General features: G+C 38.8%; 3 protein-coding genes across 5 annotated transcripts in view; 2 read left to right on the top strand and 1 right to left on the bottom strand.

Annotated features, from left to right (window-relative positions):
• Nucleotides 1–1596: 1596 nt before the first annotated feature.
• pabpn1l (PABPN1 like, cytoplasmic) lies at nt 1597–16661 on the top strand. 3 transcript variants are annotated; one of them, XM_067452096.1, is made up of 8 exons: nt 1597–1711; nt 4136–4174; nt 4381–4474; nt 9684–9751; nt 9865–9971; nt 10049–10136; nt 14106–14233; nt 16292–16661. In XM_067452096.1, exons 3-8 carry the CDS (start codon nt 4414–4416, stop codon nt 16329–16331), a joined length of 492 nt encoding a protein of 163 aa, XP_067308197.1. In that variant the 5' UTR covers nt 1597–1711; nt 4136–4174; nt 4381–4413; the 3' UTR covers nt 16332–16661. The 3 variants fall into 3 exon arrangements, with proteins under 3 accessions (XP_067308197.1, XP_067308190.1, XP_067308185.1); XM_067452089.1 differs by having other exon boundaries at nt 1607–1711; nt 4136–4182; XM_067452084.1 differs by having other exon boundaries at nt 1608–1711; nt 4136–4195.
• A 1-nt stretch (nt 16662) lies between these two features.
• trappc2l (trafficking protein particle complex subunit 2L) lies at nt 16663–22715 on the bottom strand. Its single transcript, XM_067452102.1, has 5 exons — nt 22632–22715; nt 21004–21176; nt 17083–17170; nt 16879–16958; nt 16663–16792 (listed from the first exon to the last, which is right to left on the bottom strand). Exons 1-5 carry the CDS (start codon nt 22662–22664, stop codon nt 16747–16749), a joined length of 420 nt encoding a protein of 139 aa, XP_067308203.1. The 5' UTR covers nt 22665–22715; the 3' UTR covers nt 16663–16746.
• galns (galactosamine (N-acetyl)-6-sulfatase) overlaps nt 22711–27444 on the top strand; it is a 59830-nt gene continuing 55096 nt past the window's right edge. The window contains exons 1-2 of the mRNA XM_067452109.1: nt 22711–22909; nt 25451–25574. Of these exons, the coding sequence (XP_067308210.1) occupies nt 22808–22909; nt 25451–25574 (226 nt within the window). The 5' untranslated portion in view covers nt 22711–22807. The remainder of the gene's footprint in view (nt 22910–25450; nt 25575–27444) is intronic.

The raw sequence follows: 27444 nt of genomic DNA, 5'->3' as shown, positions 1-27444 counted from the left end.
AATCGCGACTACACTCGCGCATACATTCACAACGGGAGTTCAGTCTGGCGCGTTTCAGTTCATGCCTTTGCAAGCTTAACTTTCATAGAAATTAATTTGAGAAGTTAAAAGACTTACATTGCTCACCATAGCTCCGAGTGCCTGTAGCTGCCAGCTGAGCTCTCCCTGCGAGCGGAGTGTAATCTCCATCCCCCATGCGCAGATTCAAAACATGCGGAAATGGCTCCCTCTGCTGGCTGTAGTCTTTAGCCTTTGGGCAAACATTAAAATTACATTAAAAAACATTAAAAATTCCTCCTATGATGCAAATTGACGATTTTTGCATCATAGGAGGAATTTTTCCAGAAATAAAATGCATAAATCTCTCGTCTCAGGGAGATATGAGGGGGAAAAGCACAATAATTTGAATATACTCCAGGGTTTCTACTGATACAAAGCCATATGCTAATCGCTGAAGTAACCCTTTAAATTTATAAAAGTTTATTATGTAATGAGAACATATTTATCAATTAAATTTGCCTTTTACTTTTCAATAACATCAGAAAGAAATAAAATGCAAAAATAACTCATTGGAAAAACTGAAAAATTCAGTTGAGAGCAGGAATTCCATCCAATTAATGTGTGTATGAGTGCCCACAGCCTACACTAAAAAAATACAGGGTTATTTTAACCCAATGTTGGGTCAAATATGGACTTAGGATTTAGCTATTATAATTACAAAAATGTTGGGGAAATCTTTCTGTGTGATTTCCAAGATTGTTGAATAGCATTATTCCAATACAATTATTTGACTACGGTTACTCTTTAACCTCACCATCTTTTAGGGAATTGCACAGTCTAATTTGAAGATGTGCATCAATTTTACCTTTTTAAATCAAGATCATACAGATCCATAGTTTGAATAAGGAATAACCCATATCTAATAGTACTTATAAGAAACTGTTTTAGTTTATCCAGCAGATCTCTTTATTCGTTTCCAGTAGGACTGGGTGACCCCGGAGCACAAAACCAGTCATAATCTCACGGTACATCAGAGGCAATAGTCAACAATACATTGTATGGGTCAAAATGATCAATTTTTTTTGTGCCAAAAATCACTAGGATATTAAGATCATGTTCCATGAATATATTTAGCAAATATATATATATATATATATATATATATATATATATATATATATATATATATATATATATATATTAGTAGTAATAATATGCATTGCTAAGGACTTCATTTGGACAACTTTAAAGGAGATTTGATCATTATTTAGATTTTTTTTGCACCCAATCCAATTCCCAGATTGCTTTATTGGCATAAATGTAAATAATATAATATTGCCAACTTCAGATTCCAGAAATATTGTCCTAACAAACCAAACATCATAGGAAAGCTTATTTATTCAGCTTTCATTTGACATACAACATTCATAAAAATACAAAGAAAAGACTGGTTTTGTGTTCCACAGAAATTCCTTTTGTTTGTTTTTTTGTTAAGTAAATTTGAACCCTCTACATATTTCAGGGAGAAATTAACTAAACGATCTCAATTTATTTTCAACCAAATTTCTTACTTTAAAAAAAACTACAATCACAGCTGTTTCTTCTAGCACACTCACTAGCGTTTGATTAGTTGGTCAGGTGTGTTAGTTAAGGGCTGTAACCAACGAAAGGCTGTTCGAGCTGAGGTTGAAAACCAGCGCGGATCCATCAGGTAAAAGTTTCACAAACTGAGGGAGAAATATCAATTATCTATTTACTTCGACAATTTTAACGACCTGGTGAAATACAGATCGTTAAATATCACTTTTAAGCGAATGCTAGGGAGTGTCACGTGTGACTATGCTGGATAAACTAGTCAATATCAGATTCCAGACTGTTGACATTGACTGTTATTTCGCGCTTTCATCGCGTTTAAAAGTTACCTCAAAGTGCGCGTCATGTTTCGTTTTACCACGATTTAGTTCATTATATCGCACAATAGTCAACAAATGCTCTGAAATCGAGATACATACACACAGGCCCACCTTGATGCATTTTTGTTACCGGTCTCCTCTTGAAAATCGTTGTGTCGAAATCGGGAGTTTCCACAGAAAGTCGTTGGCAGTTTCGCGCTGTTTTTTTAAATTATTGAAAACAAAAATTCGATACTAAACAAATAATAAATAGATAAATAAATAAAATAACCGTTTTAAGTTGTATTCCTATACATGTTGGAAAGTGTATTTGATAATAACTTTTAATAAGCATATTTTCTTAAAGGGATCACCATCAAATTTGTGTTGATCATAAATCCTCATAATGAGTGATTAGTAAAGGGTCATGTGACACTGATGACTGGAGTAATGATTATAAATTCAGCTTTGATCACAGGAATAAAATGCATATAGTCAAATAAAAAAACATTTGTTTTAAATGTAAATAGTTTTTGCTGTATTTTGAATCAAATAAATACAGCCTTGGTGAGCAGAAAAGAAAAAACTGGTAGTGTTGCCTCTGTTAGTAGTATTACATTCATGTTAAAAAATAATACTTATACAACGTATGAGGAGATTTAATGTTAAATGACAAACACTTAAGTTTACTTTTACTTTAACTAAACTATTTTTATTTAAAAAAATATATATTGATAAATGTGTAACATGTTGTAAAGTGTTTCCCATTTGACTGGTTTCAATCGTATTATTTTTGATAATGCATAGTAAAAAAAAAAAACATGCAAACAATAAATAAAACAAAAACTTGTGATTCAGTCCATGCAATTTCTGCAGAAAGACTTGAAAAGAAGTCTTTTCATCCCTGAAAACGAAATGAATTTGTTATATTAATTAAAAATTATTCATACAAAGACAAATAGGCCTAGTATCTTTTGTCAAATGATACTAAAAACAAAATAAAACAAATTTTAATCAATTTTTATTTTTTTTAAATGCAAAAAAAATAAAAACTTAATAGGAAATAATGTGTATGGGCAGCGCCGCTCACTTCCGGATCTGAAACTGAAGCCGGATACTATTGTTTAAACACAAAATTAATATAACGATGTTAATTTACATTCATAGACATGTAGGAGACATGTTTTTTAATAACTTTAAGTAAGCATTTCTTTGATTTATTTTTTGCCGCTATTCTCTTAAAGGGACAGATCGCCACAATTATTTTAGGACTTTATCCCCGGTTTCATAGAAAATCACACTAAAAACGCACGTTTGATTTTATTAACTTGCATTCCTATAAGTAAGTTAATCATTTACAATATAATCTATACTATTAATAAACTATTTTTGGCCCTATTCTCTTAACCTCCTAAAACCCAGGAAAACAGTCTTTTGAATTTAGTTTTTTCTTTTCTTTTTCTCTCATGTCGTCACATTACTTAGAGCATAAGAAACAAATGGAAATTTATAAATAGACTCAGTTGTTTACAAAAATAAAATGACATGAATATGCAAACACAATGGGACTCTTTTTCATTCTTCAATCATGTTTTTTAAACAAACTTTTTATCAACTGTGTTATGAAAGATGTAATGGAGTGCATTGATATACCATTTTAAAAGCAATATAACAGTTTTTTTTTAATTAGTCAGTAATACAAAATATTAGCATATTAGAGTCCTAAATTTGATCATTCAGTCGTTTTTAAAGACCGAGAAGTTGTTGTCTGGGTGAATCCTCAAAACAAAGCCTTGAATTTGTTTTTTACGGGACATCCAGACTCAAAACTGTGACGTGTCAGAAATTCACTCAAATATAATTTCTTCGTACAAGCATGAAGGAGGTTAAAGGAATATATATATATTAATGTTTTTGAAAGAAGTTTCTTCTGCTCATCAAGCCTGCATTTATTTGATCAAAAAAAATGTAATATTGCGATATATTATTACAATGTAAAATAATTGGTTTTCAATTTATTGTGCTTTAAATTATTATTAATTTCTATGATGCAAAGCTGAATTTTCAGTATCATTCCTCCAGTCTTCAGCTTGATGAGCAGAAGAAACTTCTTTCAAAAACATTACAAATAGTAATGTGTCCAAACTTCTGGCCTGTACTGTATATTATTTTATTATTTACTTTATTTACGTGGTTCTAATCCTCTATGAAAATGTTTTCCCCCATTCTTTTGTGTTCCACAGAAAAGGAGAAGAAAAAGAAAACATACGACTTGGTGGACAGTAAATAAGTAATTTTAATTTGTGGGTGAATTGTACTCTTAAATATACTGTGGTGTGAGACTATTTAAGCTACAAAATACCATGTTGTCAATTAATTTGAGAACTAAAAAAAATCATCCTGTAAGAGATGTCATGTCGTCTACGCATGCACATGTCTTCTGTGTACACAAGGAGCTCGGTTTGTGTGTAAAATCTTGTTCCTTCAGGAGCTGGATGCGATTGAAGCTGGTGTGCTGGAGATGGAGGAGTCGGACATGCAGTATGAGGTAGAGAGACAGTTCCCCTACAGCCCTCAGGCAGGTGAGCATCCAGCTGGCCCACACCTGAGCCCATCGGTCTCATCACTGCCCAATGAGGCGTGTCCCACAAGGGCCGTCCTAAAGTCTTATCTAAGGACATCTCTGCTTGCACAGGGACAGCCTTCTGTGACAAATGTGAACCCCAGTTAAACGCGCCAAAGAGACACTCACAGAGTTCCTGAACTGTACTTCGGCAAGTCCATTAAATTTAGACTCAGTGAAACGTGTTGTTTGTACTAGGCCTGTATAACTGTGGTGCTCGAAGCTCCACCACACAATAAAACATTTTAAAAGAAGATTGCGACTTTTTATCTCACAATACTGACTTTTTTTCCCTTCTCAGAATTGCGAGGTATAAAGTCTGAATTGTGAGGTATAAAGTCTGAATTGCGAGGTATAAAGTCTGAATTGTGAGGTATAAAGTCTGAATTGTGAGGTATAAAGTCTGAATTGTGAGGTATAAAGTCTGAATTGTGAGGTATAAAGTCTGAATTGTGAGGTATAAAGTCTGAATTGAGAGGTATAAAGTCTGAGTTGTGAGGTATAAAGTCTGAATTGTGAGGTATAAAGTCTGAATTGTGAGGTATAAAGTCTGAATTGTGAGGTATAAAGTCTGAATTGTGAGGTATAAAGTCTGAATTGTGAGGTATAAAGTCTGAATTGTGAGGTATAAAGTCTGAATTGTGAGGTATAAAGTCTGAATTGCGAGGTATAAAGTCTGAATTGCGAGGTATAAAGTCTGAATTGCGAGGTATAAAGTCTGAATTGCGAGGTATAAAGTCTGAATTGCGAGGTATAAAGTCTGAATTGTGAGGTATAAAGTCTGAATTGTGAGGTATAAAGTCTGAATTGTGAGGTATAAAGTCTGAATTGTGAGGTATAAAGTCTGAATTGTGAGGTATAAAGTCTGAATTGTGAGGTATAAAGTCTGAATTGCGAGGTATAAAGTCTGAATTGCGAGGTATAAAGTCTGAATTGTGAGGTATAAAGTCTGAATTGCGAGGTATAAAGTCTGAATTGCGAGGTATAAAGTCTGAATTGCGAGGTATAAAGTCTGAATTGCGAGGTATAATGTCTGAATTGCGAGGTATAAAGTCTGAGTTGTGAGGTATAAAGTCTGAGTTGTGAGGTATAAAGTCTGAATTGCGAGGTATAAAGTCTGAATTGCGAGGTATAAAGTCTGAATTGCGAGGTATAAAGTCTGAATTGCGAGGTATAAAGTCTGAATTGCGAGGTATAAAGTCTGAATTGCGAGGTATAAAGTCTGAATTGCGAGGTATAAAGTCTGAATTGCGAGGTATAAAGTCTGAATTGCGAGGTATAAAGTCTGAATTGCGAGGTATAAAGTCTGAATTGAGAGGTATAAAGTCTGAATTGCGAGGTATAAAGTCTGAATTGCGGGGTATAAAGTCTGAATTGCGGGGTATAAAGTCTGAATTGCGGGGTATAAAGTCTGAATTGCGGGGTATAAAGTCTGAATTGCGGGGTATAAAGTCTGAATTGCGAGGTATAAAGTCTGAATTGCGAGGTATAAAGTCTGAATTGCGAGGTATTGGGCCCTATTTTAACGATCTGAAATGCAAGTGTCAAAGCATGAAGCACAAGTAACTTTGTGGGCGGGTCTCGGCGCTGTTGCTATTTTCCCGGCGGGATAAATGGCTCTTGTGCCCGGCGCAAATCTAAAATGGGTTGGTCTGAAGTAGCTTCATTATTCATAGGTGTGGTTTGGGCGTAACGTGAATAAACCAATCAGAGCTTCATCCAACATTCCCTTTAAAAGCAGCTGCGCAAGTTCCATTATGGGTCGCTATTATTATGGCGTATTTACCGGGCGCAACCCCCCAAAATAGCGTCGTTTTTTAGTTTTTTAGTAGTTTTTTCAGTTTTTCAGTCTTTTTTTTTTTTTTCCTGGTTCTTGACGGACAAACCAGTTTGTCAGATGTCCTTATATACAGATATGTCTTGCCACTATTGGGCAAACAGGTCTGATCCTTAATTACTACAATTAGCCTGAATAATTTGTAAGCTAGATTTAAGCCTATTTTTTCACATCTTCGTGGCACACCACAATGATTTCCGTCATCTCATGTGTTAATATTTTTTTAGTGTAACAATTTATGATTTGCAGAAATAACTGTTGCATCTGTGTAGATTACATGAGCAAAGTGTGTGCGCGTTGTGCACGCTATACATTATGGTCAAGCATGCGCCCTTAAAATAGCATAATGAACAACGCGCCGCTGACTTTAGACTGGGTTTTTTCTGGTCAGTGGCGCAATTGTTTAATGGATCAGCAAAATAGCTCCAGGGATTGTTTGCACCGGAACACGCCTCCTTATTTGCGCTGAACCGCCCAGGGAGCGCAAGTTCATTCACTAGTTTAGCGACGTGCTTCTGGGGAGGGAAAAGTGCGCTTTGCGCGGGTGCAAAATAGGAATGCGTCGGTGTACAAAGTCAATTGCGCTGGGTGCAAGATAGGGCCCATAAAGTCTGAATTGCGAATTGAATTTTAAATGTAACTAGACACACTTTAATTATACACGCGTGCGCACAGGTTGTGTTTTTTCCAGAGTCTCAGAGTGTTCACAGTAAATGCTGCTTTGCATGAACTCCGTATTGGGTTTGTTTGGGTTTCCTTTGTGTTTCTCACAGCGACGTGTTGAACTGTTGTCATTTACACGCCTTGAACGTCTCAAACTACAGAGTTTGTGTTTCTTATAACGCTCATTAGAGAACACCACCTGCGCCATTGCAACATAATCATGTATAAACCTACGCCCACACGGGAGAATACATCAATATGTTTCTAAGTATGCGAGTTTCGGTGACATTACTACATTAAACGACTGTTGAATATATGTATAATGATGCAATGGGGGAATATTTGTGGGCTCGGATAATAATGCAATAATAATATATATATTTTTAATAATAATGAGTTTTTACTTTAATTTGTCTTAAAATATCAGTTCATTGATACTTTTTTTTTTTTTAATTTAAATATCGGATCATGACAAGTTTATCGTTACACCCCTAGCATAAAGCAATTCAAAACATCATTCAGTGTAAATTGTGATAATCGTATTGTAATTAACCTGCATTGTTTCGCACTTTGTGACTCTCAGTAGAATAAAATAAAAAAAATTCAAGTCATATATTTTCCTTAATACTTACTAAACGTAACCTAAACAAATCATAGGTTCGCAATTAAATATTACCTCGCAGCATGCTGAACGAGACACTTCATTTACCACTCTCAAGATTTGGGAAATAAATAAGAGATTAATAAGAGAAATGGAGTAAGCCTATTGTTAAATTCATGGAAAATCGGGTGACCAGATCGCAAAACGCAAAGCTCAAATTTCGCTCGCCTCTCTCGTTCGGCATGAATGTTATACTGCGAGGTAACATTAATTGCGGACCTATTATTGATTTGGTAAATAAAGCATTGTGCTTGACTCGTGTCATAATATCCACGTAAAACAGCATTCGCACACAAAACATAAAAATAAAAAAAATGTTTGGCCGACAATTAGCATGGCTGATTTAATGAAACCTGCCGAGTTTTCTTAATATTAAAGCTTAATGGATTTCTCCAATGTTAGTTTTCTGTCCATTTCTTTATTAACCACTTCAGCTCTGCAGCACATTTTGCATTTTTTTGAGAATTTGGAATATCTGAATTTAAAAGAGCGCCCTACCCACATACATTGGAGTAAATTGATAAAAATGGTCTCATTTTACAGAAAATACTCTAAATTTTAACACAGTGGTGGAATCTTGCATATATTATATTGTATCTATTCACAATCTTATGATAAACATAGATAAAAAAATAAATATTTTGATTTATTTTTAATTAATTTGTTATTTAAAAATCTTTATTTTTTTTTATCATTTTGGGATCCAAGCTTTTTGGAAGTTTCTGTTGATTCTATAATTTGGCACTAAACAGGGGAAAAAATAATTTTCTTGATATCTCCTTGCAAATAAAAGTTATTGAGATTTATCTGACCAAAGTGTCTAACAACTCCTACTCATCTCCATTGACATAAACTGGCCACTAGGAAATCGAAAAGAAGGCTCCGCCTCTTCAACTTTGTAAAAGGAGATCTTGGGCTCTGATTGGTCTAGAATCATGATCCACATGTCTATAAAGAGCTGAGATTCTCAGCTTTTCTGTAGCATGATGCAATATGTGATGACATCATCAAAAATCGTGGCTAACACCAACAATCAAAACTAGCAATAATAAGAGTATTTGTCTGCATCACATGTTTTGATCTAGACATCGGTGACATTTTACAGTGTCGTTTGGCCATACTTGCTCACAGACATGTAAAAATAGTCTCATTTTGAAGCAAACAACCTAAGGAACAAGCTGATATAGGGTTTGAGGCTAGTAGCTTTACAACGAGTTTGTGATCCGAACAGGAATATGACTCATGTGTTTGCTTGTTCAAAGGAGTCATTTCCATCTTTGTGATTCTTTTGATAATAAATTTACTGTAAATTATTGGATCGGTGAAATGAACTGCTCAGCGATATTCCAGAGGCTGATAGCTTTCATTTGATATATGACTTGTGTATTTTAGGTGTGTTTGTGTGATAAAAATATGAAATTTTATATTATTTGCATGATTTTCTCAAGGGGTGGTCGTTGCGGGGGGTCAAATTGAGACCTTATTATTTTCTTCTATGTAATATAAATGCAGAAGTTATTGGGTTATTAAGAAAGCTGAGGTTCTAATCTTTCAAATGATACCATATATGTCTAGTTTTGTGGTGCGCGAGTTATAGATTTTTTAAAAAGATTATAATGATGCAATTTCGGACCCACCGGTGGGTCCAAGAGGGGGTGCAGAGCTGAAGTGGTTAACGCATGTTTGTCAATGATTTGAGAATACAATCAACATGCAAAAATATCAAACGTGTGAAAAATACTTTTTGGTTAAAATGATAAAGTTTACCTTTGCTTTCGTGGTTTATTCGGTACAAGATATATTAGAACAACAAATATTCAGTGTTTCTTGAAACACCATTTGTACAATTGGACTCCAAATCTTACATCTACTAAATAATATGGCCCAAATATAGCACTCGCCCTGGACTTCCCATTCATGTTTCACCTTAACTGAAGTTCATCATTTAAAATGCCATGTTAATATTTTATACGACTATAATTAACTCCATAATCTTGCCTTCCTCAGGATTGTTCTTCAGCATGACCCATGAAGAGAGAATAGATTCTGATAGGAGATCTATCTATGTGGGAAATGTAAGCTGCTTGGATCTAGTAGTTATCTTCCAGATATATGAATGCTGTATTTTAAATAATGTCTTCTAGGGTTTGCATATGTGTGTGTTAGCGCATTATTGTCTGACTCTCAGGTGGATTATGGAGCCACCGCAGACGAATTGGAGATGTACTTTAATGGCTGCGGCCACGTAAACCGAGTTACAATCCCGTATAATAGATTCACAGGCCATCCAAAAGGGTATGTATGGATGTCATCGCTGCTAAACAAAGTATATTGGCTCGTCAAGCATGTTTTATGAGTGTGTTTTTCCCTAGTTTCGCCTACATTGAGTTCTCAGAGAGGGAGTCGGTGAGGACCGCCCTGACTTTAGATGAAACCCTATTCAGAGGGCGTGTCATTAAGGTATGGTTTATTTTAAGGTATGCATATGTTTATGCATTACATGGAAATGAGGCTTCATTCACACCACAGATGAATGTGGCCAAAATCATTTTTTTGAAAGATGGCGTGAACAGAACAAATATTATGGTGACTCTAATATTCCTCCTTCATTAGGGGCCAAGCACTTACCCATTAGTGTTCTTATTCTTCCGCTTTTGATAAAACCGTATGATATAAAGTTGTGAAATTTGGCACACAAATAGAGCACAGTTTAAATATTTAACACACCAAATTTGGAGCCTGTACTGCAGTCTCTCTAGCGCCACCAACTGTCTAAAGTTGTGCTCTTGTTTATGCTAATAACTAGTGGTGGAACGATTCCTCTACTACAGTGTTACTCATTGCGCGGCTCGTGAGCCTCATGCGGCTCGCATTATATCACATGTGAATGCGTATCAATAGTACGAGTGTGCAATCTCGTGGAATGTATATGAGTTTTGACGTGCATATGCTATGCAGTTTTTCGCGTGCATATGATACGCACTTTATGGCGTGTATATGACACGCTCTTGGATGGGGGTGGGGGGGGTTCGTGCGTATAATACGCGTATCATATGCACGCCAAATACATTCCATGACGCTAAGTTAGGGCGATTCTAACAGAGAAACCGCCTCACCAATGAACATCTTGCATGCCTCACAAGGGCAACGACAAGCTACAAATACAACATGAAGAAAGTCAAGGAAATGCATGCATGCTTCCGCTCATCCCAGCATTAATGTAATCCTGCTTTTTTTGGATGACGGGAGGCTTCGGCTTCGTCCCGTCTTTTTTAGTCTGCGTGTTCTTCAATCCGCAGCGGCGCGGAGCAGAGCGCACGTCAGAAGCAGAGGTGTGTGTGTGTGTGGTGTGTGTACATCTGAGCCTCCGTAGCAGATATATGCACCTTTTGTAAAATGAAAGTTAAGACATCTGTCATTTATTTTTCTCTTGTATTGCATCTTCAATTTTCTTTTTGCGGCCAAGTTTTATTTTCACAAAAATATTCAGGCAAATTAATAAACTTTTGTCTACTCTAATTTCACAATTTTTAACTGAAAATATGCCTATGCGATTTATAATGTAGGCCTAATTAACGAACAAGAAATATTAACAAAGCCATTTTCATCAGATTAGGCATTTTTAGTGCTATTGCTATCTAATTTTTCTTAAAATCTTAAAATCTTCTTAAAATGCACATATGTAGATCATAGAAATCAAAATTTTCTGGGGGGAGCATGCCCCCCGAACCCCACTAACATTTTGGATCTCTGTAATTATAAACATTATTGGATACAAATATTACATGTAAAGTATGAACATGCAGTAAGGGGGTAATATTTGCTTTATAAGTAATAAACAGCCAATATCGTATAGTTATGCATGTTTGTAAGCTACTAGTTAATGGTGCAATTTGGACACTACACTGTTACCATTTTTTCCATAGGCTACCCTCACTGGGGGCTAAGCTCCCCTAAAACGAAAATCCTAGAAACGCCCCTGCTTTGCAATAAAAGTGGCTCTCCTATTGATTTTGTGCTATCAGTGTGGCTCTCATGAAAAAAATAGTGAAGACCACTGATCTACTACATCGATGTATCGATTTATATTCCTATGATTCAACTACATCGATCTGTGCTCGGCAAGTTGGCCTTCCGGATGACATATATCGATCGAATATCGTTTTAAAAGGTAATTGATCGATTGTATCGATAATGGGAAATAACGCGTTTGATTTAAGCACGTCAGACGTTAAATGGATGTTTTTTCTTAGCCCTTTTAATGATAAAGGCGTTAAACGTTACTCAGTCTGCCTATATGTGACGTCAGTCACGCGCAGGCAACGAGCACAAAGAAAACAAAACCTATGGCGGATGACAGAGGAGAAGCCAACAAATGAGAAATGATCAAGCCACCATTGCGGTCCAGTGTGAGAAAACACTTTGGCTTTAGTAAAGATGGAGATGTTCTAAAGAAGCCGCTCGCTGTTTGCAGTAGTAGCAGGTTCAGCCACTGCTCATTCAATCTGAAGAGATGTTAGTTGCACTTTATTTTTGATATTAATATTATATTTTGTATTATTTTTATGTTGAAAAACAACAGCAAAAGTAGCAGGTCAACCTACTGTTAATTAAACCTGAAGAGATGTGTGTTGCACTTTATTTTTGTATTAATATTGTAATATTTTTATGTTGGAAACAAGCAGAAGTAGCAGTAGTAGTATGTTGTTGCACTTACTGTACTTTTATTGAAAATGACAGCAGAAAAGGTTAACTTCCTGTTAATTCAACCTAAAACTTAAGTTGGTTGCACTTTTTCAAATAAAATGTGAACACATTTGCCATTAATTGTTTACTTGTTTGTTTATATCCATAATTCATTGATATCGGATTCCCTTAAAAGACACAACAGGAATCTAGGAAACAATTCACCTGCGCGTATATTTCAGTCAGATTGATTAAATTTTTTTGGCTAAAAAGTTACTGAATCATTTCGGATCGTATCGTTCTAAATGAACTAATATCGTTCTTGAATCGTATTGACAACCTCAAATCGTGATACGAATCGAAATCGTTGTTAAAATTAATCGTTACACCCCTACTAATAACCATTGAACCGTAAGGGCAAGACACAAAATTACCCCCCCCCTTTCTGATTCTTCTGACCATTTTCAGGAAAATTAAACTTGATCACCTTCTGACCAGGGAGACAAAAAAGTTATGGTATTTAAGTTGATTAGTCAAATTGTTTTTAAATGTGTGAACAAATATGACAGAGCATGCCAAAATGAATGTGAGGCGATATCTCCGCAATTGTTACGCATATTCAGACCAAACTTGGTTTGTGTTATGACAACTATTAGCTGAAGATACCTGCACGGCTGTAAGGAAAGCGTGTGTGAAAAGCCCTTATATGGAGATGGGTTTGCGCACAAAATTATTCTGGCCTCTTCATAAATGATTGTAGAGCCGCTGTAGTGAGATGGGCTTTGTAACGACGTCTTTAGTGCCTTTATGGGTCTTGAGAGAGGAAATGACATTGGTGTCAATGAAGGCCTTTCTGAGCCATCGGATTTCAACACTAATATCTTCATCTGTGTCTGAAGATGAGCGGAGGTCTGACGGCTGGCCAACCACAGGAGGAATTAATGACTGAAGTCACATTTTTGGGTGAACTAACCCTTTAAAATTGTCTGCAAATGCAGTTGGTCTGCTGCTTGCTTCCTTGTTTGCTTCTTGTGCTTGCACTGCAAAAAAAATGCTTTTCTTACTTAGTATTTTTGTCTTGTTTCTAGTCCAAACATCTAAAAATTCATAAAACAAGAAGTATTTACTAGACAAGCAAAAGTAGTTTTTTTAAAATAACTCAAAATGAAGAGAGTTTTTGCTTAAAATAAGATAAATAATCTGACAATGGGGTGAGAAAAATAATCTTAATTCAAACAGAAAACAACATTATTTTTCTCACCCCATTGGCAGATTATTTATCTTATTTTAAGCAAAAACTCTCTTCATTTTGAGTTATTTTTCCCCAAAACAAGACAATAATTGTTACTTGTCAAGTAAATGTTTGTTAATTTAAGAATATTTAGATATTTTGACTAGAAAACAGACAAAAATACTAAGTAAGAAAAGCATTTTTTGCAGTGTGGCCCCAATATTTGCTGCTTGCTGATATATTTTTGTGTGTTTTCTTCTGATAACAATGGTTCTCATGGTTGTATGTATGCGGCTCAATTCACTATTGCCTGCCAATATGCGCCACATTTTAATGATGCAAACAATCTCACACACACACACAAAAAAAAAGTTAAAATCAGCATTTTTATTCTGTGGTGCGAATGAAGCCACAGCGTCTCCAGTGTTGGTTTCCTTCTAATGAATCTGTTTTTGTGAAATGTACAAATATGTGACAGGAAAGCGATTTAATTTTTTAACTCTGTGAACTAGGTATTGCCAAAAAGAACAAACATTCCAGGTTTCCGGACTACAGATGCCTACTTACGCGGAGGCTGGTCTCGAGGACGGGGATCCCGCGCCTCCAGGTTTTACCCATTCAGAGGCTGCCACTTCATTAGGTCAGTTCGCACCGCACACGCAACCGCACACGCAACCACACCCATACACGCACCCGTACACGCAACCGCACATGCACAAGCAACCGCACACACAACCACACCCGTACACGCAACCGTACACGCAACCGCACCCATACACGCAACCGAACACTCAACCGTACACGCACACGCAACCGCACGCACCCGTACATGCAATCGCAACCGCACACGCAACCGCACCCACACGCAACTGCACACACAACCGCAATTGCACACACAACCGCAATTGCACACGCAACCGCACCCGTACACGCACACGCAACCATAACTGCACGCGCACCCGTACATGCAATCGCGCACGCAACTGCACACGCAACCATAACTGCACACGCACCCGTACATGCACCCGTTCACCCAACCGCACGCAGTGGCACACACACCCGAACACTCAACGGCACACGCAACTGCACGCACCTGTACACCCAACCGCACACGCAGTGGCACACACACCTGAACACTCAACGGCACACGCAACTGCACGCACCTGTACACCCAACCGCACACGCAGCGGCACACACACCCGAACACTCAACGGCACACGCAACTGCACGCACCCGTGCACCCAACCGCACACACACCCGAACACTCAACGGCACACGCAACTGCACGCACCTGTACACCCAACCGCACACGCAGCGGCACACACACCCGAACACTCAACGGCACACGCAACTGCACGCACCCGTACACCCAACCGCTCACGCAGTGGCACACACCCGAACACTCAACGGCACACGCAACTGCACGCACCCGTACACCCAACCGCTCACGCTGTGGCACACACCCGAACACTCAACGGCACACGCAACTGCACGCACCCGTACACCCAACCGCACACGCAGCGGCACACACCCGAACACTCAACGGCACACGCAACTGCACGCACCCGTACACCCAACCGCTCACGCAGTGGCACACACCCGAACACTCAACGGCACACGCAACTGCACGCACCCGTACACCCAACCGCACACACACCCGAACACTCAACGGCACACGCAACTGCACGCACCCGTACACCCAACCGCACACGCAGTGGCACACACACCCGAACACTCAACGGCACACGCAACTGCACGCACCCGTACACCCAAATGCACACGCAACCATACACACAACCGTACACGCAAAAAATGCTCTTCTTATTTAGTATTTTTTTCTTGTTTCCAGTTCAAATATAAAAAAAAAAATCTTAAATCAAGATGCATTTACTAGATCAGTAAACTGACATAAGATATTTTTGCTTGTTTTCTGGGGGAAAAAAACAAAAGGAAGTGAGTTTGTTCTTAAAACAGGCTAAATGATCTGCCAATGGGGTGAGAAAAATAATCCAATTGGAGAGCACTCCTAAGCTTAGTTCATTTATTTCACTCTCCTCCTTTAAGAACTCTATTTGGTCAATGATATAAGATTGCTGTACTTGTTTTTAGTTATTTGTGTGTTTTATGTTTATCGCTGTATTTTTGTTTTTACTGTATTATACCTCTTGGCCAGGTTGCCATTGTAACCTGTTCTCAACTGACTTACCTGGTTAAATAAAGGAAAATAAAATAATATTATATCTGTTTGGGACGGAAACAAGAAACAAGATTTCAATCAGAAATAAGATTATTTTTCTCACCCCATTGGCAGATCATTTTGCCTGTTTTAAGCAAAAACTCACTTCATTTAGATTTTTCTCCCCAGAATACAAGCAAAAATATCTTATGCCATTGTTCTTATCGAGTAAATGCATCTTGATTTATGAATTCTTGGATATTTAGACTAGAAAAAAAGACAAAATGACGGAGTAAGAAGAGCATTTTTTGCAGTGTACACAGAACCGTAGCTTTAATTACTTCATATCTGTGACTTTTATAGAATTTAATATCCACATACTGAAAAATGTCTGTATTGCTTTCAGATTTGTAAAGCCTAAAAACGAATGATCATAGTGGTTAACAATCATATTGTGCTTTCTTAGAAGTGTTGCATTTCTCTGTAAATCCATCATTTGATGTCTTTTCTTTTTTGTTTTAGGGAAAATGGAAGAGCTCATCCATGGGTTGATTCTTTTTGATATTCATTTCTTGATTTTTCTGTTATCTTCAAAGCACTTCTTGGTGCTAATTAAAGTACGTTTCAGTAGTTGCATGAAGGGAGCTCAGTTTAGTATCATTATGATTATTTTTTGTGTGTGTGTGTCGGTTGTATGACACTACAGAAAGCAGAGACTTGATTTCTATTGAGTGGTTACTATTTTATTTATATTTTATACATTTCTTTAAAATACCATGCCTGAGAGAGGCCAAGAGATGTCTTGTGGATTTCAGTACTTTGTCTATTTTTTTGCTTTTTCAGTGCTTAGACTTAAGCAAAATCACTGTAAATAAAAACAATATCATCACGAGTCATTTTATGAAACACAAATTAATCATTTATTTATCATGCGCACAACACACACTGATGTAAATATATATACAGTTGTGAGGAGATCAGCAGGCCTGCACCATCATCGCTGAAACTATACTGTCAAAAGCCCTGAGGAGACACGGAAATATATTAATATATCAGTTAAAACACACAGAAGATGCTCTAAGTGTGTATTATTCACCAAAGGTACTCACTTTGACTGAATTTGATCGCCGGGGTTGTAGAATGGGTTACACATTACATCAGTGAAGGAGTTGTGCAACTTTCTGAACATCTTTGGAAAGGAAAAAAAAAAGAAAACATCTTGTTTTTGACACAAAAACACTCTCTCAAACACCCCGTGTGATTGACACATCTTGCTTTTTTGGTGGTAAAATTTGTACACCTGTCTAACTCACACTTCTAATTTCGTTGTCTCGCAGAGATGTGTTGGAGGAATCGACAACAATCACAAACTTCACCTTCGAGTTTGTCACGTAGCCATATCTGTAATTCTGGTTAAGGTAATGTTTGGATGGACATGCATTAGAAAGCAAAAACATGACAATTATGTGTGCATTCAAACATGCATGCGTTTAATTCTTCTGTGGAACACAATTGTTTTGTTTTTGGATAATGATGTCGCCAAAAGGCTTAGTTGATCAATGACTTCCACTGTATGGACCAAAAACACACAAACACTGTGCCATTTAAGATATCTCCCACCGAAGAAACAAAGTCATACTGTTTTGAAATAAGAACATAAGGATTTGTGGTCAACTCTGTGTGTCAAAAATCATGTCATATTATTTATAGCAAATCACAAGGCTGATAGTAGATATGGAAACAATTCTCACTCGATGCAAAAACGGTTATCATTTCACTTTCACTTTATTTGGTTTATGTCCCCAAAGGGCATTTTGCTTTACAACCAGCCGAGCACACATACATAAAAAACAATTAACAAACATAAACTGGATTTAACAAAGAAACCGCAGGAGGAATAAATTAATGAATTTTCCAGGACTTTTTCAATTTTACTACCGCGAGAATAAAAGCCAAGGATCACATCCTAAAGTTAAAAGACATGGTTTACTGCCATTATTTCATGTAAACCGGATTAGATCGCATCTGGAGGCGATACTTAAAGTCTGTCACAGCCACTGCTACTGTTTTACAAGACTGCATTACTGAACCAGGGGTGATCATTTAAAATAATAAATATAAGTTTATTTGAAAATATGTTGTGCAAAATTTGCGTATAATTCTATAGACACAGTCACTTGACTGAGAGATTTATTTGTGAACTGTGATGGAATAATTACTTTATAGTTGCATTGGAGGTTTACACACACTGGCCCTCATTTACCAATCTTATAGTCACACAAATTAAACATTGAATATGTTGCACAAAAATAAACACCAGAGTTTATAATTAGGCCTATTATGTTGTTGTTGTTTTTTACAGTGGGTCATAATATAGCATATCTTTGTCAGTGCGTTTTGTGGTGTTAGGAATAGTTTTTCTGTGCATTTTTGTACTAACTCAAATGTGCGTACACCGCCTCCTGAGCTGGCGTAGGATTGGAGCGTGCCGATAAATCTCAAAGTCACCGTGGGTTTGGGTGTACGCAAGGTTTACGCTGGAAATTTGGTGTACGCACTTTTGATAAATGAGGGCCACTGGGCCTCATACATGAAACTTTCGTAAATATATGAGCAAATAATTTGCGCGTAAAATGGACCTTTACAAAAACTCTCCTCCAGATTCACAAACGCTTCGTATACCACGGATTCGTTAGTTAAACGTGTGTATATTAATGAATTCCAAACACGTGTATGCTCATTCATAATTAGCATAATCCCCGCCCATGAATTACAACGGCAAATGACGTGACCAGGAACACCGTGGACTCTTCTGGACTTCTTTCTCAGGTTTGGCTCCAGGATTATGCATAAATGTTGAAGAGACTAATTGGCCATATGACTAGCAATAAATATTAAATTATCTTGGGTCCACCAAGGCATGTTTTAGCCAGCTAAACACCTGGTGCTCTTCTGAAAACAGCCAGCTGGTGGCGCTTGAAAGCGCTTAGCAAGGGCAGCTGAGATACTTTGATACTGAATATCAATGGCAGTAATGTGTTACTACTAGGATTTCATTTTAAAGAATATTACTGAATTTAGAAATGCAGTAAAAAGCCATATTAACTTTAATATTGTCGTTCGGTTGGTGTATAAGTGGGATGATTGGTCGGCGTAGTTTTTGTCCCGCCCCTCCTCCACTGTGATTGGACGGCCTGGTAAAAAATGACAGTGACGAGTGCTGCCTATTACCCAACGTTAAACAGTCCCAAAAAAACACACACACAAAAAAAAAAACGAGGCAAATTAACTCCTGAAATATTATTATGGTAGGTCTGCCCTACATAGTGCATCAAAATGCAATGTCATCAGTTTGCCTAAATTAGAACATAGACCGTTAAATGTTTTACGCACCGTTTACTCGTGGTAGGGAGCGGGTGTACATTTCATTCGTACCAACTAACATTTTGAGAATACGAAAATTTACGTCAGAGCGGCTTTACGAACGATTTACACACAAATTCGTTCTGCTCATGTTTCATGAATGAGGCCCATTGTGCAGTTAAAGGTGCACTATGCAACTTTCCGTCCACCGGAGGTCGCCTATTCTAAACAAAGGCGTAGTTTGATGACGCCAAGTGTGAGCGCAGCATCTTGGGACATGTGGTCTTCACCTCATAGTCGGTGGAAAAGTATCTTAGAAATCTAGACGCCCCCTAGCGGCAGCAAATTTAATCTCCCCGCGAGTGTCGTCTAGCAACTCTCAATAGCCTTCTGAGCTGTATTCCCCTAACTCTGGCCGGGCCAATCACATCGTGTATAGAGTCGGTGGGCGGGGCCATATTGACGACGGCCGAGTTGCGTTTGCGTGCTTCTAGTAAACACAGAAACTGGCGAACGGCGGTCTTTCGAATCAGCTTTGACCGCGACTCTGGAAGACTTGAGTTCAGCTTTTCTCTGAGAAAAGAACAAAGAACGGCACTGAAGTCATTCTTAAGAAGGGGAGATGTGTTCGAAGTTTAGCCGACCGGATACGGCGAATGTTTAATCAGTCAGCGAGCTCTGCTTCACCTTCGTTGCTCTGGTTGGTGTAGCGCTATCCTATCGCGTGCAGAGGGAGTTTGAAAGACAGCCTTTTATCCGCCCCTCAGATTGAGCCGTCAATGGAGAGTTTCCAGACCAAACATCTTAATGTGGGTCTGACTTGTCAGGCTAGGTTATTAACGTTACTGTAGTAAAGCAGAGCAGGAGCGAGTGTTGTGGAGCTGAGCACGGCCGCTGGAGCGATTGGTTATTAACGTTACTGTAGTAAAGCAGAGCAGGAGCGAGTGTTGTGGAGCTGAGCACGGCCGCTGGAGCGATTGGTTATTAACGTTACTGTAGTAAAGCAGAGCAGGAGCGAGTGTTGTGGAGCTGAGCACGGCCGCTGGAGCGATTGTTACACAAACACACGACTCGCGAACACTGGGGCTTTTATTATGACGGGACGGGACACAGTCGCCGGGCGCGCACTTCCGCGTTTCCGGTCATGATTATAAGGTAAAGCAGCTCTGTTTATCATATTAGATACATTTAAGTGTGTTTAAAATGATGTTATGACGTTACTCTGTGCGTTCACTCGGTGCTGCTGTGACATGTTCACACTGCTAAAAGAAAAGCGCTTCTGCTGTATAAAACCGAGGGTATCAATCATCAATTAAAAAGAGAAGGAGTGGGTACAGTTGGTGTTGTCAAAAGTACCGACCGCGATACCAAATCGGTACTGAAATGTTAAAAATGTGACGCTTCGAGCGCTGTTGAGCTGTAATCGTAAACACCTCTGACTGGCCATTGTGCTCACGCGCTCATCGGATGTGCCTGTGATTGGCTACAACGATCAACGCACGGCAGCGGTTTGAAACAACGCGGAAGTGTTTTGAAAGCGGGAGCGTTTGAAAGCACAAGCAGGCGTCGACCAGCGGACCGGTAGGCTGATAGACACCTACATTCAAACGCTCTGTGTGTATCTGTGCAAGCGCTCTGTGAAAAGCGTCATTAATGTATTTTGACAACATGTTTGTGAAGCGCTGATCAAAGTAGCCAATCATAGACCTATTTGATGAGCGCGTGAGCACAATGGCCAGTCAGAGGTGTTTACGATTCCGCTCAACAGCGCTCAAAGCGTCATATTTTTAACATTTCAGTACCGATTTGGTATCGCGGTCGGTACTTTTGACAACATTAGGTACAGTTTATTGTCAAGACTTTAAGGATACACTTTGTAGTCCTCAGTTGGATAAAGGAGTCCTAAGTAAAGCTCCCGCTGGTCGGCCAAGGCTTTGCCCACACCGGAGATCTTTTCTTCCACCACATCCAGAGAAGTGTGCACTGTGTAGTGGAACTTGAGTTCCCCCTGCGTAGGGACGCTCCGAATGTACAGCGGATAGTTCTGCGGAGACCAGCGTAACATTAGAGGCCCGTTTGCTATTACAGGGAATACAACCATTTCAGCAAAAATAAAAAAAAGTTTGTGCATTATTTTACAAGTTATGTAATCAGATTACTTTTTAAGTAACTAGTACAGTAACACATTACTTTATGCATTTAATCTCACTTTATTGACCAATGTCTTTGCTTAGAGGCAAGTCGAGCATTACAGGGAACACAACCATTTCAGCAAACATGTGAGTCACCAGTAAATACGAAGGGGAAGTCGAGTCATATAATGTAATTATTAAAGATGTAATATTATAAATATGGTTTGGACACCAGAATTGACAGGTTATTGACTCTAATTTACGCCTAACGTTACTGCATTTCATTTCAATGCGTCCATGCTACATTATAACCAAAACATGCTCTATCTGAACGCATATTAATACCACATATCAGAAGTTAATTCTTCAAATGTATCCAAACATGACCGATAAACGCGCTGTTGTATTGTAAAAACATCAAATGTTTTTGTTTACCTTATTTCTATGGATTTAAACATCCTTGGGATAATGTGAGTACACAAATCAACAAATATATAACACTGTTCTAGTGATTTTAACCCAAAAAATTACATATTGTGCCTTTAAAATATGTCATTATGAAGGATAGTGACAAATTCACACTTTTATTCATATTTTAACATTTTAGTCACCAGTAAATACGAAGGGGAAGTCGTGTCATATTGAATTATTATTAAAAATGTATATTTTTAATATTATGAATATGGTTTGGACACCAGAAGTGACAGGTTATTGACTCTAATTTACGCCTAACGTTACTGCATTTCATTTCAATGCGTTCATGTTACATTATAACCAAAACATGCTCTATCCGAATGTTACATATCAGAAGTTAATTCTTCAAATGTATCCAAACAACCGATAAATGCGCTGTTGCATTGTAAAAACATCAAATGTTTTCGCTTACCTTATATCTTTGGATTTAAACATCCTTGGAAACACTTGGTATAATGTAAGTACACAAATCAACAAATATATAACACTGTTCTAGTGGTTTTGGGATATTTTAATCCCCAAAAAAAACTTACATATTGTGCCTTTAAAACATCATATCATGTCACTTTGAACGACAGTGACACATTACACTTTTATTCATATTTTAACATTTTAGTCTTGAGTAAATACGAAGGGGAAATCGAGTCATATAATGTAATTATTAAAAATTTATATTTTAAATATTACGAATATGGTTTGGACACCAGAAGTGACAGGTTATTGACTCTAATTTACGCCTAACGTTACTGCATTTCCTTCAATGCGTTCATGCTACATTATAACCAAAACATGCTCTATCTGAATGTTACATATCAGAAGTTAATTCTTCAAATGTATCCAAACATGATCAATAAACGCGTTGTATCGTAAAAACATCAAATGTTTTGGTTTACCTCCTTCGCGATGACTGCTATACACACCGCCATGATGATGACGCGACAGACAGCGGTCACGTGACACACCAAAGTCACATGACTCAACGCTGTGTGACTCTGTGCAATACTTCTGGTGATGTTTAGGGATGCTTCCTGAACTTTAATATGTTATTGTGAGAATATTTAAAGTTGCCATGTGTGTTCATGCGCTGATCTGTGTGTTATGGGCAGCGTGTGTGTGTCAGACTGCAGGAAGCCAGCATGATCCGAACATTATCATCATGCTTATGGATGATGTGAGTCCTTATGTGTTGTTTTTTTATTAGAGGCTTGACTGAACAATTCTCTTTAGAGCCACTAAAACCTAAAACAAATGTGTTTATATAGTGTACGCGCGTATGTGTGCAGCCAATGAAACACATTGAGATGCACTTTAAAAAAAAAAAATATTAGAACATATAAGCATAACATAAACTTACATAATTAACAAGACGTCCAAAAAGATAAGACAAATAAGAAAATACGTGCATTGTATAAAGTAACATAGATGCTCTTGGTTTTTAGGTGTGTAATTACAGTTACGAGATTATTTCTTGTAAAAAGCGTCCACATTTTAACTCGTAATTACAATTTGTAAACTAGGAAAGCTCCGAGCCTTCAAATCCAACCTGTACCACGTGACCTGCAGATTTTGTGACGTGTGTACGCTTCGTAAATTGTAAATAAATTGCATGGTCTATTTTGTATAACAATGTATATCACAATATTCCAAATAAGTTATATTATTCCGTGCAATCACACATCAAAAATTGTATTATAGGCTACATTATGGATAAGCAATGATTTTTATGATACATCATCATCATTATTAAGCTGATTCATAGCTACTGAATATTTTTGTACATGTCAAATATTTTTGGCCAGGCTGTCAAACGAAGGAATTATGATTATATGCAAAAACAAGAGAGAACCAACGAAATATCAATAATAACTGTTAATGTTGTATAGCCAATGTAAGCGTTTTGTTTTTCTGTGCATTTTATTATTTTTATTTTTTTGCATTGTAAAATAAAACATGTTGCTGTATTTATTTTTTTATTTTTGCAAAATAAGTTTGTCGGATTAATATACTTTAACCGGTTTTAGTGTTTAGTTTTTCCCTTAAAATATTTCCCTCATATTTCGATGGTGTAATCAAACTTGTAGGGACTCCAAACCTTTGTAACAATGTACAATACCGCTCAAACGTTTGGGGTCAGTGATTGTTTTTAAAGAAATTAATAATTTTATACTTTTATGCAAGGATGTGTTAAATTGATAAAGTAAAGATTTCTTTGTTGAATAAATGCTGTTCTTTTTAACTTTTTATTCATCAATGACTAGCGAAATAAAGTATCTAAAAGTATATTAAAAATAGAAAAACATTATTTTAAATTGTAATAATATTTCACAATATTACTGTTTTCTGAATTTTTGATCAAATAAATGCAGCCTTGGTGAGTAGAGGAGACTTAAAAACATTAAAAATAGTAATATTTCCAAACTTTTGACGAGTACTATATATACACTGATCAGGCATAACATTATGACTAATAAACAAATAAAATCCTAATATCGTGTTGGTCCACCAGTCAAGGCATGGACCCCTGAAGGTGTGCTGTGGTATCTGGCACCAAGATGTTAGCAGCAGATCCTTTAAGTCCTGTAAGTTGTGAGGCGGGGCCTCCATGGATCGGACTTGTTTGTTCAGCTCATCCCACAGATGCTCGATTGGATTGAGATCTGGGGAATCTGGAGGCCGAGTCGACGCCTCAAACTGGTTGTTGTGCTCCTCAAACCATTCCTGAAGCATTTGTGCTTTGTGTCAGGAGCATTATCCTGCTGGAAGAGCCACAGCCACCAGAATACCGTTTCCATGAAAGGCTGAACATGGTCTCAGCAATGCTTAGGTAGGTGGAGCGTGTCAAAGTAACATCCACATGGATGGAGGACCCAAGGTTTCCCAGAAGAACATTGGCCAAAGCATCACACTGCCTCCGCCGGCTCGCCTTCTTCCCATAGTGCATCCTGGGGCCATGTGTTCCCCAGGTAAGCCACACACACACACACCCGGCCATCCACGTGATGTAAAAGAACACGTGATTCCTCAGACCACCTTCTTCCATTGCTCCGTGGTCCAGTTCTGATGCTCACGTGCCACTGTTGGTGCTTTCGGCGGGGTCAGGGGTCAGAGGTCACCCTGACTGGACCACACGCCTCAAACTGAGATGCTCTGTGTATTCTGACAGCTTTCTATCAGAACCAGCATTAACTTCTGGAGCAGTTTGAGCTCCAGTAGCTCGTCTGTTTGATCGGACCCCACGGGCCAGCCTTCGCTCCCCACGTGCATCAATGAGCCTTGGCCGCCCATGACCCTGTGGCCGGTTCTCCACTGGTCCTTCCTTGGAGCACTTTTGATAGATACTGACCACTGCAGACAGGGAACAGCCCACAAGAGCTGCAGTTTTGGAGATGCTCTGACACAGTCGTCTAGCCGTCACAATCTGGCCAAACTCGCTCAAATCCTTACGCTTGCCCATTTCTCCTGCTTCACACACATCAACTCTGAGGACAAAATGTTCACTTGCTGCCTAATATATCCCACCCACTAACAAGAGCCGTGATGAAGAGATCATCAGTGTTATTCACTTCACCTGCCAGTGGTCATAATGTTATGCCTGATTGGTGTATGTACACCACAAATTGTATGCTCGTGCTCATATTGTCAGTGTGTGTGTGTGTGTGTGTGTGTGTGTGTGTGTGTGTGTGTGTGTGTGTGTGTGTGTGTGTGTTTGCAGATGGGATGGGGTGATCTGGGAGTATTTGGCGAGCCGTCCAAGGAAACTCCGAATTTGGATCTGATGGCCGCTCAGGGAATGCTGCTTCCAAATTTCTACGCTGCCAATCCTCTGTGTTCCCCCTGTATGTGCTTTCCTTCACCTCATACGGTCTTAACCGCTGTCCCGAATGAGATAGGAGCTGCACAGGACAGTTTATACAGGCTACAGTGTGTCACTTATTAATTCATATCAGGTTATCATCATGGAAATAAATGTAGGTATAGATTTTGCCAGTCCAGGCAAACAGTAAAGTGGTGAATGACAGTATTTCCGTGTATTTCATGCCCATAGAAAAACGGCACACAGTTAAAATGCCTAAGCAATGTCTCGACGGGGCTGTTGAGCTTCAGCTTCTGATTTAATCGCCGTGTCTAGACACTGGAGCTCATATTATGCCTCTTCAATGCCACCTCTCATGCAGTGTGTGATTGGCTGTTTGTCCGTGTAAAAGCTCTGCAAAGTTTCTAATGTCAAAGTGCTCAACAAATAAAATGATTTAGAGTCGTCAGTAATTCCTGTTACAAACCTACGTAATACATTTGCATAATGCCAGCCTGTGGTCGTGATTGGCTGAACTGCGTCTCTTAGCCCCGCCCCCTCCCTCACTGCAGTAGTCTCTGAGATTGGAAGAGTTACTGTTCCTATCGCTGAGGTCTGATATGATAATTAGCGTTCGCTTTCTGACCAATCACAGCAGACTCAATAACTTACTCCTGACGCCGCATTCACACGGGGCGTAGGCGTTAACGCTTGACGGAGGGCGTGGCTGAAGCTGGGTGCTGACGCGATCGTCATAGTGACAACAGCCAATCACATTAACTTGCCGCTTGGACCAAAACACAACACAAAAAAGCGCCTTTTTATGACAGCTAGTCTGTGAGACGAAATGGATGCCGATTTGGTTGTATGTGCGAGTGCGATTGCCTGTGTAGTTGTTGTCAGCGCACTGCACAGGTGCACAAAGCTGTTAAGTACATTAAATCCTGAAAAAGCGCCGACAGCGGGAAGAATATCACGTAGTGGTCCAGGAGCTGCGTCTGGATTTTTAACGGTCTATGGTCTGGATGGTTCACGGAGCAGTAATGAACGCAATTGGCTAGCTTCTGCTGTAGGATATTTGCATACGGCGATCTGATTGGATGACGCCTGCGCTGGCGCTTGAAAAGTTGAGAATTCTTCAACTTCTGCCGCTTGCAACGCGAGTGAAGCGCCGCGACGGGACCCACAATTCAGTTCGGCAACGGATGATGTCACCCATTCAAAGTAAATGGGAAGCGTAAACGCCTACGCCCCGTGTGAATGCGGCGTTAGACATTCATCCATCCATCCATACATCCATCCATCCACCCATCCATACATCCATCCATCCACCCATCCATACATTCATCCACCCATCCATCCATCCATCCACCCATCCATACATCCATCCACCCATCCATACATCCATCCATCCACCCATCCATACATCCATCCATCCATCCACCCATCCATACATCCATCCACCTATCCATCCACCCATCCATCCATCCACCCATCCATACATCCATCCATCCATCCATACATCCATCCATCCATCCACACATCCATCCATCCACCCATCCATCCATCCATCCATCCATCCATCCATCCATCCATCCATCCATACATCCACCCATCCATCCATCCATCCATACATCCACCTATCCATCCATCCATCCCTACATCCACCCACCCATCCATCCATCCATACATACATACATACATACATACATACATCCATCCACCCATACATACATCCATCCACCCATCCATCCATACATCCATCCACCCATCCATCCACCCATCCACCCATCCATCTATCCACCCATCCATCCATCCACCCATCCATCCATACATCCATCCATCCATCCATCCATCCATCCATCCATACATCCATCCATACATCCATACATCCCCACATCCATACATCCATC

This window comes from Pseudorasbora parva, chromosome 1 (assembly GCF_024679245.1).
Source record: "Pseudorasbora parva isolate DD20220531a chromosome 1, ASM2467924v1, whole genome shotgun sequence".
NCBI classification, from domain to species: domain Eukaryota; kingdom Metazoa; phylum Chordata; class Actinopteri; order Cypriniformes; family Gobionidae; genus Pseudorasbora; species Pseudorasbora parva.
Note: the sequence above shows the minus strand (reverse complement) of the source record. Positions and strands in the feature narration are given on the sequence as shown.